The sequence below is a fragment of the Emys orbicularis genome, chromosome 2 (assembly GCF_028017835.1).
Source record: "Emys orbicularis isolate rEmyOrb1 chromosome 2, rEmyOrb1.hap1, whole genome shotgun sequence".
Taxonomy (NCBI): domain Eukaryota; kingdom Metazoa; phylum Chordata; order Testudines; family Emydidae; genus Emys; species Emys orbicularis.
In genome coordinates, this window is record NC_088684.1 from 62,170,910 (window position 1) to 62,189,318 (window position 18,409).

The 18,409-nt window shown below is 43.0% G+C and overlaps 1 protein-coding gene across 1 annotated transcript; it reads right to left on the reverse strand.

Annotated features, from left to right (window-relative positions):
- Window positions 1-798: 798 nt before the first annotated feature.
- Window positions 799-18,185, reverse strand: VXN (vexin). Its single transcript, XM_065397693.1, has 6 exons — window positions 18,119-18,185; window positions 11,974-12,029; window positions 8,260-8,407; window positions 5,166-5,227; window positions 3,848-3,936; window positions 799-985 (listed from the first exon to the last, which is right to left on the reverse strand). The coding sequence occupies exons 1-6, from the start codon at window positions 18,183-18,185 to the stop codon at window positions 799-801; spliced, it is 609 nt and encodes a 202-aa protein (XP_065253765.1).
- Between the last annotated feature and the right edge of the window lie 224 nt (window positions 18,186-18,409).

Genomic DNA, 18,409 nt, shown 5'->3' on the forward strand with positions numbered 1-18,409 from the left:
TGAGCAGGTTCTTCAGAACAAAGTGTCTGCATCTGATGTGCCATTGTTGGTACAGTTTGATCTGGACAGGAAATTTTAATAGACTGATCATGTATCATGGATCAGAGTTTCAGTAAATGTGCACCTGGAAGTCACTCAGGCCCAGAGCCTCAAAGGTATTTGTAGGTGCCTAACTCCCATTGAAATCAATGGGAGTTAAGTGCTTAAATAACCTCAGTTCTGTCTCACCCTCCCATTGTTTACTCCTGTCTCATAAACATCAAAAGTGAATAAAAATGTATTGGTGCATGTCTGTCAGCAAAGTGTACCTGATTTAAGGTTTGGTTTTTAACTCCTGTACCTCAGAGAAAATGACACTGGGGTGGGCATGAATTCAGTGGTGGCAGTGGTACAAAATGAACAGCAGGACTCGGCTTTAATGGCACATTGTAGTTGATATGAGGTCTCGTAGGAATATACAAAGCTTCGTGTAGGCTTTTGTCTTTGTGAATCTAAGTTAATTAGGACAGAATGAGTCAACAGTAGTTTTAGCATTAGCAAATCAAAGGTGGAATCTGTTACAACTGTACTGGTATCAGAAATATTCCAATAAAATATGGCTGTTGAATTAACTCACATTCACCTTTTATCTCCATTATCCTTCCATCTATCCAGGTTAGGCAAATGCCCTGAATAGTACAAGTAATGTTATGTCCTCAGATATTCATCAACAGAGTTACATCCATTCCTAGGGAAATCCTAAAGCATTCTGCCCTTGCTAAAGGAATATTCATCCTGCAAAAGCAAAGCTGAGGCTTGTCAGTCGGCCTCAAAGGCACTGTTTGTTGCCCCCAGATATTCTGATTTCTTCTTGTGCTTCATCCACATTTTCCTCAGGATGCCGGGTGTTCCACACAAGTTGTTGCCAGTCAAAGGTAAAGAGGCATCTGCTTCTGGGGCGAGGGTTAAGTCATGCTTAGTGTTCTTCCTCGAGTGCCATCTATGGCTAGAGAACAAAGCAGGACACACAAAATGTTTCTCTCTTGTGGCCCTTTGCGAGGTTCATTCGTATTTTCAATGACTAACTAAACAAGCTGAAATAACCTTGCTTTAACATAAGGAAAAGAGCTGCTTAAACTGGGATGTAATTACATTTGTTATAAGTAGATCCCTCTTCCAGCCTCCTGTTCTTTCGACTCTTTCCAACACTGACCCTCTGTGCCAAGTGAGCAAAATACGGATTAAATATAAATACAATTAAAATAGTGAAACCAACACTGCAAAACTGAGTGACAGCTGGACTGTATTTTGTGCAAACCTCACCTCTTCCTTTGACTCCTCTTTGACCTCATTGTTGTCATGTCTAGAGGCTTGATTCCACAAACCTCCCTGCTCATGACATCAGTCCCAATGGGCTAGACTGAGCCTAGACGCAGCCCCGACTAAGGGCCAGAACGTGACTGGTCTGCCCCACGATTCCTTTTCTCCCCTCTTGCTCCAGGAGAAGTGACTGCAGCTCTGGAAAGAGTGCAGATTATTTCCCTCTCATGCCTGGCCTTCTGTTCAAATCAGCAAGAAGAGAGGCCCAGAAGGCTCTGCCCATTCCCTTCCCCTCTCTGCCTCCTTCTCATCCATTTATTTGCAAGGTGGGAGTATCCAGAGAGCAGGGGCCGTGCTCTGCACCTGACCCAGAAGCAAGTTCTTGATAGGCTGACCCCTGGTGGGGCCTTTACCCCCCCAATCTAGTCCAATTACTTCAATTCTATCACTTCCTTGTTTGAATATTCATGTGAGTTTGAGTTTGAATATTCATGGGATTGCAGGATCACATCCTACATTACGGCCCAATCCTGAAAACACTAATGGGTATAGTGTTTCCTACTCCCCATTAAAGCCAATGGACTATGGCAGTGTTTCCCAAACTTGGGATGCCGCTTGTGTAGGGAAAGCCTCTGGCGGGCCGGGCCGGTTTGTTTACCTGCCGCGTCCGCAGGTCCGGCCGATCGCGGTTCCCACTGGCCGCGGTTCGCCACTCCAGGCCAATGGGAGCTGCTGGAAGCAGCACGGGCCGAGGGACTTTCCCTACACAAGCGGCGTCCCAAGTTTGGGAAACACTGGACTATGGGAAAGGCTACGTTTATGTCACGGCGGTCATGGAAGTCACGGAATCTGTGACGTCCAGAGACCTCTGTGACATTCGCTGCTTCAGCTCCAGGGGCTGCAGGACTCTGGAGCTGGCAGCCAGTAGGGCCCTGGCAGGGTTCCAGCAACAGGCAACAGGGGGCCCCTGCAAGGTTCCAACGACAGGTGACAGACTCCTGAGGGGGCCCTCGGGGTTCCAGCGATGGGCAACAGCCTTGTGCGGGGGAAGGGGAACGCCTCAGGCCAGCGGCTGGGGGTGTCCCATTTTCTCTTTGGGAAATATGGTCACCCTGCATCTCCCAGTCACCATGGACGGAGGTGGAACCCACAGCTCCCAGACAACTCAGTGGCACGGGAAGCCATGGAGCCGCAGCAGCAAAAGTCACAGACAGATCACGGCTTCTGTGAATTTTTGTTTGTTGTCCGTGACTTTTACTAAAAATAACCATAACAAAATCTTAGCCTTAACTATGGGTATGCCTACACTGGAGCTGGAAGTGTAATTTCCCGCTTGAGTAGACATCCACACACTAGTTCTGATCAAGCTAGCTTGCTAAAAATAAAGAGTAGTCATAGCAATGTGCGTGGTGGGAAGGGCTAACTGCCCTGAGTAATATCCTGTCCAAGACTGTAGGTACATACTCAGGACAGCTAACCCCTCCCACACTAGTACCACCCCGGCTTCATTTCTATTTTTAGCACACTAGCTTGATCAGAGCTAGCACAGGTATGCCTATTCAAGCTGGAATTCACATCTCCAACTCCAGTGTAGACAGCCCCTAAGTCTGGTGGTAAGCAGGTAAGCACTAGGCCCAGTAGTGTTTCTGACATCCTTAGATTGTAAGATCTCTGCAGCAGGGACCGTAGGCCAGATCCTCTGCTGATGTAAACTGGTGTAGCTCCATCTATTTCAGTGGAGATACGCCAGAGGAACAGGCCCCAGGTTTATAATTTGAGTGTAAAGTGCAAGGCACGCCTATGACACGTCTAAATAATGATGAGAATAAATATGGGCTGGTTGTTACTGCCTCCAGATAGCAATGCATTTATCTACATTCATCTCTGATGTAACTTGATTGACAGATTAATTTACATGACGAGTCCAGTTGGCCCATAGGAGCCATTTTCTATTTAATATAATTATCTGTTTAGAAAATATAAGGAAACTGCGCCTTATAGTGCCTCAGTGCTTTGGGCTAAATTCTGCAGATGACTTCAGTCTGAAGTCATGTAATCAAGGGGTCTGAAGGATGTAATCAAGAGCAGAACTTGGCCCAGTATCTCCACATAATGACCATGGCTATTCCTTTTTCTTTCTAAGGGAGACCTTGGCTTGAGTAAATTGGACTCATGATGTCACACTAGTTAGATGTTTATAAATAATTACTCAGACATCATTACCTTTTTTCTGATTAAGCAAGAGAAATTAAATTGACATATGTCCAACATTTTAAATAGCCTTAAGATCTAAAATGCCTAGGTTAATAGTGCATAATCAATAAAATAACACCTTAGGCAAATATTTTGGAAATTAATTACTCATCTACTACAGATCATTGAGATTTATTACTCCAATCATGGGTAATTTGCAACTGACTTTTTGTATGTGTGTGTGAATTGATGACCTACAATCTGGGCCACCTGCTGCTTTTCCTTACAGACAGAGCCTTGAAGCCCCTGGCAGAACTGCACTAGGAGTGGGTGGATGTATTGAAAGGGGACTTACTCTTCTGCAGAAGCACTGTCCTGTGTAGCTGGCTCTGTGGCTGCAGCCCGTTTCATTATGATATGGGTGACTGGGGATGTCGAAGGTTGCTGGGGAAGAAAAAGGTCATTAAGAAACTTCTACACATTTCTCTAATGAATGGGGACTGCAGGTTACTTGGGGACTTAAGGGGACAGGTTTTTAAACCCTTAACCACAAAATAATCCTTACTAATATGAATAGTCACTTCAATGGAGGTGCTCTTGTGAGCAAGGATTACTTGTGTGAACAAGGGTTGTGAGACTGACGCCTAAAAAACCCTGTAGGTTTCATTGCTTTTTGGTAAATCATTTCTTCAGTACTGAGGGACAACTACTCACCTGCTGTTAGTGGGTGCAACTCCATATTGGGCCCTGACTGTGCCTGTAAAGTGGGGATAATGATCCTGACCTCCTTTGTGAAGCACCTGGAGACCTACTGATGAAAAGGGCTAAATAAGAGCGAGATATTATTACTACCACTACTTCAGGCTACAACTAGAATGGCTAGTTTTACTGAGGATGTTGGACTTAATTCACTGTGGTCACTATTACTTAGTGGTTCCACTTTTCTTGAACCAATTTATATGTGTCACATAGGATTAAACTGAGAAGACTAGACCTTCCTTCTTGTGTTTTCTAGGCTTGTTCCAAGAAGCAATCATTAAAAATGTCGGAAATTGCTTTTGCGAATCTAGTCCAATTTGACCAGTTTAAATGCAGGTAGGTGACGTAATTTTTGTATTGGGCGAAAGAGTACATTCTCTATTCACTTTTTTCACACCATTCATGATTTTATAGACCTCTACCATATATCCCTTTAGTCATCTCTTTTCTAAGATGAACAGCTCTAATCTTTTTTAGTCTCGCCTCATATGGAAGCTGTTCCATACCCTTGATCCTCTTTGTTTCCCTCCTCTGCACCTTTTCTAGTTCCACTATATCCTTTTTGAGAGAGGGTGACCAGAACTGGACACAGTATGAATCCATGGTATGCCCACACTGTGAATACAGTGCAATTATCATATTTTCTATCTTATTTTTTATCCCTAATAGTTACTAACATAGTCTTAGCCTTTTTGACTGCTGCTGCACTTTGAGCAGACGTTTTTCAGAGAGCTATCCATGGTGACTCCAAGATCACTTTCTCTGGTTGTAACGGGCATTTTAGAACCCATCATATATCTAGTTGGGATTATTTTTTCCAGTGTGCATTAGTTTGCACTCATCAAAATTGAATTTCATCTGCTAGTTTAAAGCACATCACATACAGGTAGCTGATCTTACTGAATTTTACTTACAGAAGATTTTCCATCCGACTGGTTATCACAGGATTTTGATGACTCTTGTTCAGAAATTCCCACTGCAATGCATAATTAAGATGCTATTATTGGTAATTATTTTTCCCTTGGACTTTATGTAATTAAAAGATTATGTGGAAAGAGACAGTAATTAGAGTTACAGTCCTATTAGATTTGACTATGGCCAATTGCAAAGATCTATATCACAAAAGGGCTGACTACCTTTTGTTATACAGGAATGGGAGAACCTGGAATTGCTAAAGTAGACTTGCAATGCGGTAGGGCAAAATCACTCAATCTCCTGTTCTTTGGCTTTTGAAATGGTAACTTCAGCTATTAACAATGGACCAAACCTTCAGGTCCTTACTTCATGTTTCGTTGTGCATGGCCTTGCACGGAGGCAAAAAAGGAAGCTGCAAAGAGCATCTTCCCCTACCTCCCTCAATTCAGGGCATTTCCATACTTTTGAGAGCTTCACTTTGCTACCTTAATAATGTTCTTTTAACATTGTTTTTGTGTGTGTATTTTCCTAGATTTTTTTTAAAAAAGCAAATAGTAAAAACAGAGATTCCATCATATGGCATCATATTGACACCCATGTGGTTCATCAGCAGGGTTGGATCTCCTCCATTTGAGCCAAGGAGCAACAGATAGAAGTAGTAGCTTGTCATCCTCTGTGTGGACCAGATCTAGAGGGGTATGAGAGTGCAGATATTTGTTGATAGCAGAGGAATGGCGAGACTCAGGAATCTTGAGTTCCATTCCAGGCTCTGGAGGGGAATGCGTTCTGGTGGACACAGACACTTCTGCCCATTTCCCACAAGCTTGTCCCAGTCTGCTCCGTACCCTCCAACTTGTCCTTCTCCTAGTGGTGCCTTTTTTCCCATCCCTGACTCCTTGTACCAGTCTCATTCCCCTCCCCTACCCACTCCCAGTTTCCATTCCTCAGGCTTCTCATCCCAGTCCCACTCTCCCTGCCTGCCAGTCCCAGTACCCCTCTCCTGGCTCCTTGTTTGATTTCTCCCTCGCCCTCCTCTACTGTCCCTCAATCCTAGTCTCACTCCTAAAACTTCTCATCTGATCTGTGTCTCTGCCTCCTTGCCCCAGCCTCCTACCTCTCCCTGGCTCCTAGTCCCAGTCTCTTTGCCCAGCCACTCCCAATTCTTTCCCCACACTCCAGCTCCTTGTCAGATCTGTCTCATTCCCCCCTTTCACTCTTCATTGATTCCTAGTCCGAGTCTCCTTGTCCAGACAGTCCCAGTCAGTCTCCTCTTGAGCTACTCATCCTATCTATGTTTCCCAACTCCCAGTCAACTGGCTCTCAGTTCCCCATCATTTCCCTCAGTGGCTCCCAGTCCCAGTGACCTTGCCCAACCAGCCCAGCCTCCCCTTTCCCCGTAATTGGCTCCTAGTTCCTGCCTCCCCTTTCCAGCTCCTAGTCTCCTTGCCCAGCCAATACCAGTCACAGTTTCTCCCCACCTCTAGTCCCAGTCTCCCCAGACTCCTTGTCCCAATCTACTCCTTTCCCTCCTTGCTGGCCCAGCTTTTGTCTCTTCTTCATTCAAATCAGATGCCGCCTCCTTCAACTGCCTGGGTGCAGGGGGCTCACTGAGAGCACAGGACAGAAAGGCTCCCTGCTATCAGTTCCAGTGTCTGGCCTCAACTAGGCCTGGAGTACCCATTACAGGGAAAGTCCTTCTGAGCCCCAGTAGCTCTGGACTGGAGCATGCTCAGTCACAGTGAATGTGCACCCCTGTCACGCTTGAGCAGGCTCAGTGAAATCTAAGAAGTCTCTACTGATCATGTGTGAACTGTGTTTTTTCAAAGCCTTAGAACTTGGCCAAATTTGGGTGGATTGTCATAGGCGGCTAAGGGCACATTCATGACACAAAGGCCACCTCCCTGCCAAGTTTCATGACTCTGCTGCAAAGCATAAGGGCACTTAGAGCTGTTCAAAAAATAAGTTGCAAGAATTTTTTAACATTGGCAAAAAAAAAAATGTATTTTTTCCCTTGCCTGGTTCTCAGAAACAGCTGACCTGTTTTGTACTTCTGGAGGAATTCTGTGCCACTGCACATGTGCAGAATTCATGTGCCGTGCAGAATTTTCCCCCCACAGAAAATACATTCTGCGAGAAAGGTACTGTGGTTATGCCTTTCGCCCACCAGGGGCCACTGAGGCACCAGAACAGAGAGCAGCTGCTCATGGGCCAGCACCAGCTGTGGATAGGGAAGAGAAAAGGCTGCCTTTCTCACAGCGCCCTGGCCATGGGGCCAGGTTAGGAGGCACAGGATATGGGGGGATGGACAGTGTAGGTCACATGGGGCTGCTGGGAGGTCACAGTATGGGGTTCAGAAGGGCTAGTTGGGGGGGCAGATGGGTGGGGGCTGAGTGGGTGAGGCTGAATGGGGGAGCAGGGCCACATGGGGTTGGGGGAGAGAGGTATCAGAGTGGGGGTGCAGGGACACATGAGGATGGGGGAAGGAGGTGCAGGGACATGTGAGGATGGGTGGAGGAGCAGTGGGTGAGTGGCCACATGGGGTTGGGGGGAGAGGTATCAGAGTGGGGGTGCAGGGACACATGAGGATGGGGGAAGGAGGTGCAGGGACATGTAAGGATGGGTGGAGGAGCAGTGGGTGAGTGGGGGTGCAAAGACACATGCTCCTTGGTTATCCCTGACTCCCTGAAGCCTTTGCAGTGCTCTTGAGGAGTGCGGGAAATACATTTCTGTATTGTAGTTTAAATTAATTATTACTCAGAGTTCTCTATTAATATACCTAGTAAGGAATCTATTTGTCAAAAAACATTTTCTGAATCTTTTTTGTTGTCTGTATTGTTACAGAAATAGCTGCTATTAGGTATTTTGAAATAAATTACCAAAATAATACAAACTGACATGTTTACATTGTGTTATTTTGACAACTAAAATATGCAGAATTTTGAAGAATTTTTAATTTTTTGGCACAGAATTTTTTCGAGATAAATACCCATTTTAATGAAAACTTCATGCAACTAGAAGGCTGCCACATCAAACAATGTTCTGAGCAATCAGCACAGAGATGGCAGAGTAATGAAGTCATAGCTGAGGACTTACTGTGCTTGGCAGGACAGAATCCTTCCTGTTCATTCTGCAAGCGGCCAAAGTTCCTCACCGCATCTTTGTACAGGACTTGGGTGAGATCACCTTGGCTTGGAAGCAAGTCCTCTGTCCAGTAGGTCCGATAATCAGACACTGCCACCACCTACGGGAAAGTGACAAAACTGTCCAATTACAAACATCCTTCATTGGAGCTATGTATGAATGTAAGGCATTCAAGTCATTACATTGGAATCTCTTTCATTGGTTCTGTTGCATTTAGTCCTTCAACTTGTTTCCCCATAAATGAAAGGGGAATATTTTGATTTTGAAGTCTGAGCATGAGGAATGATAAACATGTTGGAAAATAACCTGCATTCTCTTTGCAGTTGCAATATGTATGTGCATCTTTCCATATTTATCTCAAGGGCTAAAGTGAACATTTAAAAAATTTTAAAAATGACAACTGATTTTGAAAACACTGGTTTTTGGATGCCCAACTTGAAACACTGTGGATATAATTCTCCATAGCCTTGTACCTTGGGCAGTCTTCTTCCCCGTTCATCTCGGTGGAGACCTTGCGATTTTGTGGCTTAGCCTCTAAAGAATTATGTGGTCAATGGAAAAATGTCATATTTTATGAGCTACGTTCTTGTCACTGGGCGGACTGGGCACTAATTTTAGCAGTGGAAGTGCTAGAATGTACAGCAATATTTGCCACTTTTTCTGCCATGTAATCAAATGTCAGTTTCAATCAAGACTATTTTTATATAATTCCAGTCAACATTTTGGGGGATGAAGAAGGGGGAATGGGAAGAACAGATGAGGGGTGGAGCTATAGTGAAAATGTAGGAAGGACAAAATGAGCATATTGAGGGAACATTTGAATTTTTAAATCATGCGTCTTTTTTTTTTTTTTTAATTTCCATGATTGCCCTCTTGGAAAGGATTCATTTTAAAGTGACTGAGGTTACCTCACAAGGTCAGTCACATGAATGTATAAATCACTTAATACAGCACTGGCATGCTCAAGTGCTGCTGCTATGAAAGAACCTGGCAGGTTTCCAGATTGCTTGCTATTTTTGCTCTTGTCTGGGATTAAATTTGTGCATCCACTGCAATGACCAGGGTAGAAGACCTCATGCCATCCCAGGCAGAGCTACAATGCTAACAGTAGGCAGATGTACAAATGAAAAAAAATATAACCACTCCTTTTCTTTGTATGGAACAGAAAAAGTTGACCATCACAATATCCTCAAAGGCTTGTATTTTCCAGCACATACAATGCTATTGGATGGTTACACATTAGCTGCAGTCAGCTCCACTAAACTGAAACATGGAAATCAACAACTACAAGGTTAGTGGTTAGTTATTTTTGAAAGCCCAGTTTATGTCCTTATTTGCAGTGCACAGACTATCCTTGTGCTGTGGTACTCTGATTGTAAACGTGGGATCATCAGCACTGACAAAAGAGGACAGTCAAGAGGATTATTCTCTAGGAGTGGAAGAAAAAGAAACTATAAATATGTACAAGATTTCTTTAAAAAAGTGACAAGACAGGCACATGCAGCTCAAATTAAATGTTGCAGAAGCCACTGCCTGATTAGTAGTGATAAATGTATATTGAGATTATAATGATCACGTTAAAGGATAAAAATAGCAGAACAGGATTATGACTAGAGCTGGTTAAAGGTTTTCTGTCAGAAAATGCTGATTTGGTAAAATCAAAATGTTTTGCAGGAACGTCTTGATTTTGTCAAAAATTTCAACAGGAGATTACCTAAGCATTTCATTTTGATCAGGTTTAAACTAATTTAGATGTATTTTGTTTCGACTTTATCATTTCAACTTTTATATTGTATATTAGTCAAAACAATAAAGTCCAAATGAAATGGTACAGTCCAAATGAAGTATGTCACAGTATTTTGTTTCCTGAAAAATTCTGAGATTTCAACTTTTTTGTCCTAATATAGGACAAAACCAAATTTGGAAATCTCTGAATTTCCCATGGAGTGGAAATTCCATTTTTTGGCCATTTTAAATTATGATTTAGGATTGTAGGAATGTATGTTTAGGTGTTTGAATGAGTAAAAACATTCTCAGAGTGTAGACTTTCTGCTGGGACAGATCTTTTTGAGGTTCATGTTCCATTTAAGACCATCCCATTTAGATCTATGGATGCAATGGGCTGACTGAGCAACCAAGAATAGGCATTGGGATTGCAAGAAATGTAGTGTGGTGTTGTTTTCAGTCTATTGATAGGTGTGCTACACTGCAAAAGTAGGGAGGATTCCAACACGGCTACCCCCTGATACTTGAAGTAGATAGTGGAACCTGCTGACTCTGGAGCACATAGTGAGGGAATAATCTAGAAGGGAGGGAGCAGCCGGGGAACTGGAGAAGAATGTATTTGACAATGGAAGATGGTGGTGAAAGATTTCTATGTAGGGAGCTCTGCAGAAAAAACAGGTCTGGGGCAAGCACAAATACCTTCCAGACAAAGTCCCAAAGCTGATAAAGAGGGGTCTACATAGTATGAGAGAAAGATAAAGCAGAACTGTCAAAGAAAGAGCACGAGAGAGACACAATAAAGGGTCTTGGAGGGCACTATGAGCTGGCTAGATGGATTTTGGGAGGGCAAGGGAAGGAAAAGGGGGCCCTAAGACAAGAAAGCCAGGCCCAAATAGCTGTGTCAGAGTATCTAAGCCTGGCAAATAGACTTAGCCCCTGTGAAAGGCTAACACTTGTGTTATTTCCACTGCAGCAGTGTGGAGAAGATGCACTCAGGATTGGGAACCCCAGGAGCTGTACAGACACATAAGTAGACACAGTCCCTGCCGTGAAGAACTTACAGGCTATTTAAGGGAAAGCTGCAACAAATGAGTGTAATAAACAGTAGGAGGGAAAGGAGAAGTGAGGATGAGGGCAGGATCACACAGCTGCACAAGCTGGTGAGGGTTTTTCACAATAAGCTTTTGAAAAAGTTAAAAAGTTTAATAACTAACTGCTCGGACTCCTTTGGGTTCACTTGCTAGCTCTCCTTCACACCCACACAAGGGAGTCAAAAAGTGTAAGGAACCCCACTACTTCCCTGCATGGGCTATCCAGATTGCTGGAGCTTGTGTGCGCGCATGTGTGTATCCGCGCGTCGGGGGCAGGGGGAATCAACTGCTGTCAGACTGTTGCTCTCTTTAGTAGCTGGGTGAGGAGTGGGTAATCAGGAGTGGACACAGCCTTGGCTCCAACCCCCAGTGCACAAGCCAATGCTCCCAGTGCACAGGCTAATGGTCCAGAACTGGCACAGAGGGGAAAGCAAGCTGTGCTAGCAAAAAGGGCTGGCACAGATTGCATCTCCCTGGATCAAGGGGGAAGTACCAGAGTGTGAGTCTCAGAGGGAGTCACAGGCTGGTTCCTGAGGTGAACTACCCTCCCAGCTCCTTCAGACAATCATTTTCTGACAAGATATTACGTCATTTATTTTGTTATAATGTTTTAAATTAATTTTGAATAATTTTGCTTGAAAAAAAACAATCTTTTTGAAGAGTTCAAAAAACCTTTTTCTAAATACCTGCAATTTTCCAGAAACTTTCTAAAATTTTTCCTCAGCTCCAGACACCATTTCAGTTCTATGCTCCCCATGCCCCAACCTGGAAAGGTCTGCTTTCCCATCCATGAGACTTTCAAGGAGAAGTTAAGCCAACTTGAATACAAAAAAATGGATACTTTTCTTACTCTCTTTGTTAGGATGTGTTGCGTGCTTTTGGCTTTTCTTCTGGCTGGACTACATGCTGCCAAGAGAATGAAAGAAACATGATCAGCATGCAATAGTGGCTGACACCAGAGATGACAGCTTCAGACACGGATGTATATTATACATTATTTAGGATTTTGTTGATTAGCAATAGAAACTGGCAAATCTCAGGTTGGTGTAATTTGTTATGAGATCATCAAAAATGCAAGCACAATTTATTTGAAATGTCATTCCCAGCTCTGATGCTATGTCTTTGTAACACTAACAGACTCCAGATGTTGGCGGGTGGGATTGAACCTGGGGCCTCTGGAGTGTAGTGTATGAGCCTCTACTGCATGAGCTAAAAGCCCTATGCCTCTTAGTGAAGGCTGTAGAGCAGACTCATTACTCTCTCTCTCTAAGTGGTCTCAGTGCCACTAGATGGGACAGAGCACCACACCCAGGCGGTGTGTGGGTTATATCTTCACTCTGCCTACAATAGCGTTCGGTGCTGGGACATCTTTCTTGTTCCACTGAAAGAACCATGGAGTATCAGGCATAGCTGGCAACATTGGAATTGTGTTTTTTTGGATGTAGCTGGCAGCACCACTATCACAGTATTTGTGATAGTCTTGAAGCACCATGTAATTACATGAGATTCTTGGCTTTCATTTAAAAAAATGTAAATTTCTAGCTCTTGTAATTCTGGAGAGAAGCTGGAAAAAGTGTGGCCACAATGCACCTGAAAGACTCAAAAACTAGAAGATAAATAAAAAGAACCCAAAAGGTGGCATTAGTAATAGCTCATGCAACTATTTTTAAGCCAATGTCATGATTTTTTAAATTGGGGTTGGCAAGGCTGTAGCAGTGATGTTAAGTGAAATATGCACTTGAAAATAGTTTGTGCACATTCCTTTTACTCATGAAATTTAGGAAGCGGATACAAAGTCTCTATAGTAGTAGATGGCGCTTCTAACAAAGTCTCCAAATGAAGCTGATTTTCTTAGAGGAGGAAACAGGGGCTAATGTGGCTTTCAAAATCTACAATGCTTTTACTTACATCAAATGCCACCAAGAGGAGGACCTTCAATTCACGTGACCTCTGCAGAGGAAACACAACCTCTTGCTTTCTTCTAATTGGGAAATAAAAACAAGAGGGGACATTGCCTGGAAAAAACATCCCTCTCAGATTTTAGGATCACTGTGTAGCTGCCATATTGTGAAGTCCTCATTAATTAGAGCTGTGTGAATAGTTCCTTTCAAATTTCACCTGGTTTCATTACCCAATTAACACAGGCCAAGCTAATGACATTTTTGGAGAGGGCCTAGACCCAGACTCAAGTAAACAAGGGCCAATTTATAGTTTTAGATGGAGATGAGAGGTAGGTTTGAACTGTGGACTTCAGAGCCAGGTAATCTAGCTGTGCTGATGGAACATATTTGTGACACACTGTACCTCAGAATGACGCCTTGTAAACCTCATATTCATATATGGTTGTGATATTTTGTACAAATCATGCCATGTAAGGTATCATATGAAAAGTCATGATTTGCTGAAACCCACTGTTCTGTCCAAATATGTCTATCATTTGTGTGTATAAAGTTATAAGATTGTGCTGTATGGTTGTTACTGAAATATGCTGTAAGTTTGCTATTGACATGCAAAGGAGCCCTGCCCAGGTGGGTGTTGACCACCCATTAATCAACTGTGTGACTCAACTATCCAAGCACCACACAATGGGAACTGCTCGATCACTGTGACTTGGGGGTTGCTTGTTCACTGTGACTCAGCAAAGCCAACCAGGCCATGCCTGGGCTAGTGTCTGCGAGGCACATGGGCCAAGGGTATAAAACAAGGGACAGTAGCATCATGTCTTAGCCTTTCTCTTCCCGCACCTACGCTGGACACAATTGGAATGCCAAGAAGACAAAGATCATCAGAGGAGACTGGTCCAGGCTTCAGGGGAAAGTCTGTGCACTAAGGACTGTAACATCCAGTGGGGTGAGAACATTGCTTGATCTAAATACTGCCTAGAGTAATAAGGTTTAAGATTTAGATTGTGTGCTTATTTTTATTTTCTTTGGTAACATCTCTGTCCTTTTATGCTTACCACTTATAATCACTTAAAATCTACCTTTCTATAGTTAATAAACCTGTTTTATATTTACCTAAAACAGTATATTTTGCTTGAAGTGCTAGGGAATTCTCAGCTCAGTTACAAAGGCTTGTGTGTGTCCTCTCCACATTGAAGGAGGGATGGACTGGGTTATAAACTTACAATGGTCAGGCTTCTGACCAGGGCAGAATGGTACAGCTCAGGGATGCAAAGTCAGGGAACTGGGGGGAACTGGCTGATGCCTTTCTGCTTGTGATTTATGAGAGGCTTTGGGTGTTTTCATGCAATCTAGCTGGGTGTGGGGCTCCACCTGCTGTTGTGCTGAGTGATAACAGCTTCCGGAGGGGTTTGCTGCTTGTCACTAGCAAAACATTGGGAAAGACAGCCCAGGCGGTACCTCAGTTCCAGGTTGTACCCCAGGGATCCCATCACAATATTAATGACTTTTTATTAAGCTATGAAGAGATGTACATTATTGCCCCTTTGGCTTGAGCAGTTTACCACTATTCTGGGCCTAGCTGTATTGTTTCTGTTCAGAGAGAAAACTGATAGTACGAGAGAGAGAGATTTCTTTGGTGCAATCCCTTTTATTTGCAAAAAACCTAGACAAGCCCTGTTACCCTGAACACAGTGGAAACAAAGAACAGCAGGCAGTGTCCTTGCTCACAATTCTAAGCCTGCCTATGCAGCCAGCACTCTGTCCAAAAGAAACTCTTTTTCTTGGTTTCCTCTTGGAGCCATGCTACCCATGCTTCTTTCACTGTCTGCTTGCTTCTGCCACGGACACACAAACCAGCAATCCAGTCAATGCCCTTGTGTTTTTATCATCCATTCCCAGAGAAAACCCTCTTATTCGCCCTGAGTTAGTTTTTGCTCAGGAATTCCATATGGCCAGTGCTGTGGGTAGTGGCTTCTATACTTGCAGCTATATTAGTGCGTAAAGGAGCTCAATTGCTTCTTCCATTTGGCCAGAATGGAAGGCAGCTAGCATACCCATCTGCTTCAATGAGGGCTTTGCTTGCCCATAGATCAACGACGTGCTTGCTGGTAGCCACCAACACCCTCCAGCACACCAGTATGTTTAAGCTGAATGGTCTTGTGTGATCTTGTGTTTCCTCTCCCCATCCCCTTCTTGTTACTTGTTGCCTTTCTTTGTATCTTTAAAGCTAGATTGTAAATTCTCTGGGGCAGGTTTGGCCCCGGTCTTACTCTTTGTGCTGTAAAGTGCCTAGCACACATTTGAGTGCTGAGCAGTGATTAGGAATAATTAATCATTTCTCCAGCATTCAGACATGCAGGATTTGGTGTTCTGGTTCAGGCCCATTACAGAGAAAGGTGGCAGGTTGCAGCTGCAGAGTTCAAATCCAGATCTTAATCCAGAGCCAAACTTTGAGAATGGGGGTGTCATAGGGTTATACGGGCCTGCAAGGTTCAGCGAGTCTAACTCCCTGTCAAGATGCAGAATTTGTTGCGTCTAAGCCATCCAAGACAGATGGCTATCCAGCCTCCTTTTGAAAACCTCCAATGAAGGATCTTCCACAACCTCCCTAGGCAGTCTGTTCCATGGTCCTACTGTTCTTACGGTTATGAAGTTTTTCCTAAACTTTAATCTAAAACTGCTTTGCTGTAGTTTGAGGAGGTTTGGGGTCCAGGGATTCTGTTCAGGCTTAAACTCCGGTCAAAACCAAATGAAGCCTGCAGTTTTGGATGGTTTGTTGCAAAATCAGGTGTAACTCTTAATCTCCAGTTGAGTTTTGCTTTGAGTTCTTGGGCTCATTCAAATTCAGGGGTTACCAACACAAATTAATGTTTGTAAGGCGCTTTGAAGGTGTGCTAACACTAGGTATTATAATTTGACTAATGAATCATTTAATGCTACGATTCTGGCTTTCTCTATACTACTATGAGGTATCGTTAAGATTGGACACTCATCTCCCATTAATAATATTTTGCTCTTGCACAGAATTTTTCATCCAATTGTCTTGAAAGGGCTTTGTAGAGATGAATGTGTCTGACCATGCAGAATTTACAGAGAGGGAAACTGAGGCATAGTGAAGTTAAGATCAAAGCTTTCAAACTTGAGTGCCTAATGTTGGGCACCTAGACCCATATTTAGGCACTTAAATAAGTGGCCTAATTTTAGAGGTGCAGAGCACCTGCAGCTGCCACAGAAAATCAGGCCACTATTTAGATGTCTTAACATGGATTTAGGTGTCTAACTTTAGCAACCCAGGTTCAAAAATTTTGGCCTGTATTACGTTTCCATGGTTATACAACAAGACAGTAGCAAAGGCAGGAATAGGTCCAAACTCCACTGATTTCCAGGTCCACGCTCTAATCTTTAGACAATACTGCCTCCCTATACACATGGTGCTTGCTCGCTTGACTCACTACACTGAGAATGTGCCCCCAGGTAAGAAATAGTTACAGGTATGTATAAAATGTGACGCAGTGTTCAGCTGCGGGAGGGGGGCTGTATAAGCATCAGTTAAAATAATACACATGCCATTAAGGGGTTATGGCTCCAGTTTCGCCAAGTTCATGAAGTGGGAGGGAATTCACAAGCATCCCTACAACCTTTTGCCTTGTTAGGTTTATATTTGAAAACAGTGCAAGAGGGAGATAAAATCAATTGAACAGAGTGAAGGGGATTTTCCATAAATGATATAAATAAGCTATGACTCGTTTTTGAAGCTGCCCAGAGGTGTCCAATGAAACGAACAAACAAACCCCCCCCCCCACGTCTAGATTTCACTGGGTAAGTGATGACTAAATTCACTGTTGCCTTACAAACAAAACATTTAATTAAAGATGGGGGCAGACAAGTTTAACTGATAGAAAAATTACCCATGTCTCTCAGGGCAATTAACCTATTTAATGTCTTACTGGACAGGGCAGGGTAGTTTTGAGTTTCCATATTTTCTCTAATTTGAGGAAATATTTTGTTATTTTAATTATGTTGCTGATGCCCAGATACGCCATGGTAAGTGCCTGATAAACGTGTATGCATATTTTCAGCTTATTTGTGAGCCACTGGCCAAATCATTGCATGTGTTCTGCCAATGTAAGCAGCAATCAGCCTACATGAGCTGAGGAAAGGAACTGCATGAAAGGGAAGTCACCGTACTGGCAAACATACAGTTACTTGAATAGCCATTGAAGTATGAGTGAATCATGAAGCTAGACATTAGTGACCTACTTGCACAGGAATACAATGACAGCAGGGAAAACAGCGGAGAGACCATTGTGAACATTTTTTTTTCTTGATGGGGGATATAAATTCTAGCAGAAACATGCTTCTCTAATTTGCCTGCTAAAAGGATGTTTATATGAATGATCCACAGAATTTAACAGATGAAAACAGTTACAATGCTGGCCACATCAGTGGGTCTATTCATGTTGTGAAAATAAGCAGCAGAGTGCCCACGTTTACAGCTTGCAAATGCAGATTAGATCTGTCCCCCACAAATAGTTGTTCATGCTTTTATCTGGCTTCTTTTGGTATAAGCAGTTATTGAGTTTAAACTATGTTCTTCAATCAAATACATACTGTGTTTTGTCTGGTATTTATGCTTCAAATCATCAGATGTAATTCATGTTAATACACATTCATTCCTAGGACATGATTTTGGAAATGTTCCCTTTATTGATCCAGCAGACACTTGCTCAATATATAGCCAGTTCCGGTGAGCGAATAACTCTTCATGGAATTACATTGTTATTTTCTATGTCATAAATCAGCCCTACTGTTGTGAGCTATGCCTTATTGATCACCTATTCAGAATATAAACAAAATCAAATGGCATCAAGAACATTGATCTCACATTTTTTCCTGTGGAAATATTTCACATATCTACATTGTCCAGGCATCTGCATGCATTAGCTTCAGAGCAACTAGAGAACACAGAAGTGCAAGTACAATACAGTAGAACAAAGAGTTGAGTTTATCACTTGAAAGGATTTCTCTACCGGTAAAACATTCTAGATAAAAGACAGCACTGTCTGTTATTCTGCTTTAACATGTACTCACATTTGGATGAAATCACAGTGGTGAAAACTTCTAAATTTTCATCGCTACAGCTGTAAATCTGATGCATTTTTCACCTCTCTCTTCCGACTGCCTATCGGCTTCATGCAACTGCTCTGAACTTCTGGTAAATAGGTTTCACTAATCCAATCTGGCTCTGTGATCATTGTCCAGGTCTACAAAAGACAGACTGATGCTGTGATCTCATCTCATTCCATATTCTTAATTGCAACATTTTCTACTACCATCTGTCTTTATATGAATTCTATTAATGCAAAGATTTAATTTAGCTGT

Excerpts from the sequence above, each read along its gene's own strand:
- VXN (XM_065397693.1), bottom strand. The coding sequence starts at position 18,185 with ATGCATCAGATTTACAGCTGTAGCGATGAAAATTTAGAAGTTTTCACC. Across the intron at positions 8,408-11,973 it reads AACACATCCTAACAAAGAGA|GTGGTGGCAGTGTCTGATTA; the intron begins GTAAGAAAAGTA and ends ACTTTCCCGTAG. Across the intron at positions 3,937-5,165 it reads AGTCGGATGGAAAATCTTCT|CAACCTTCGACATCCCCAGT; the intron begins GTAAGTAAAATT and ends TTTCTTCCCCAG.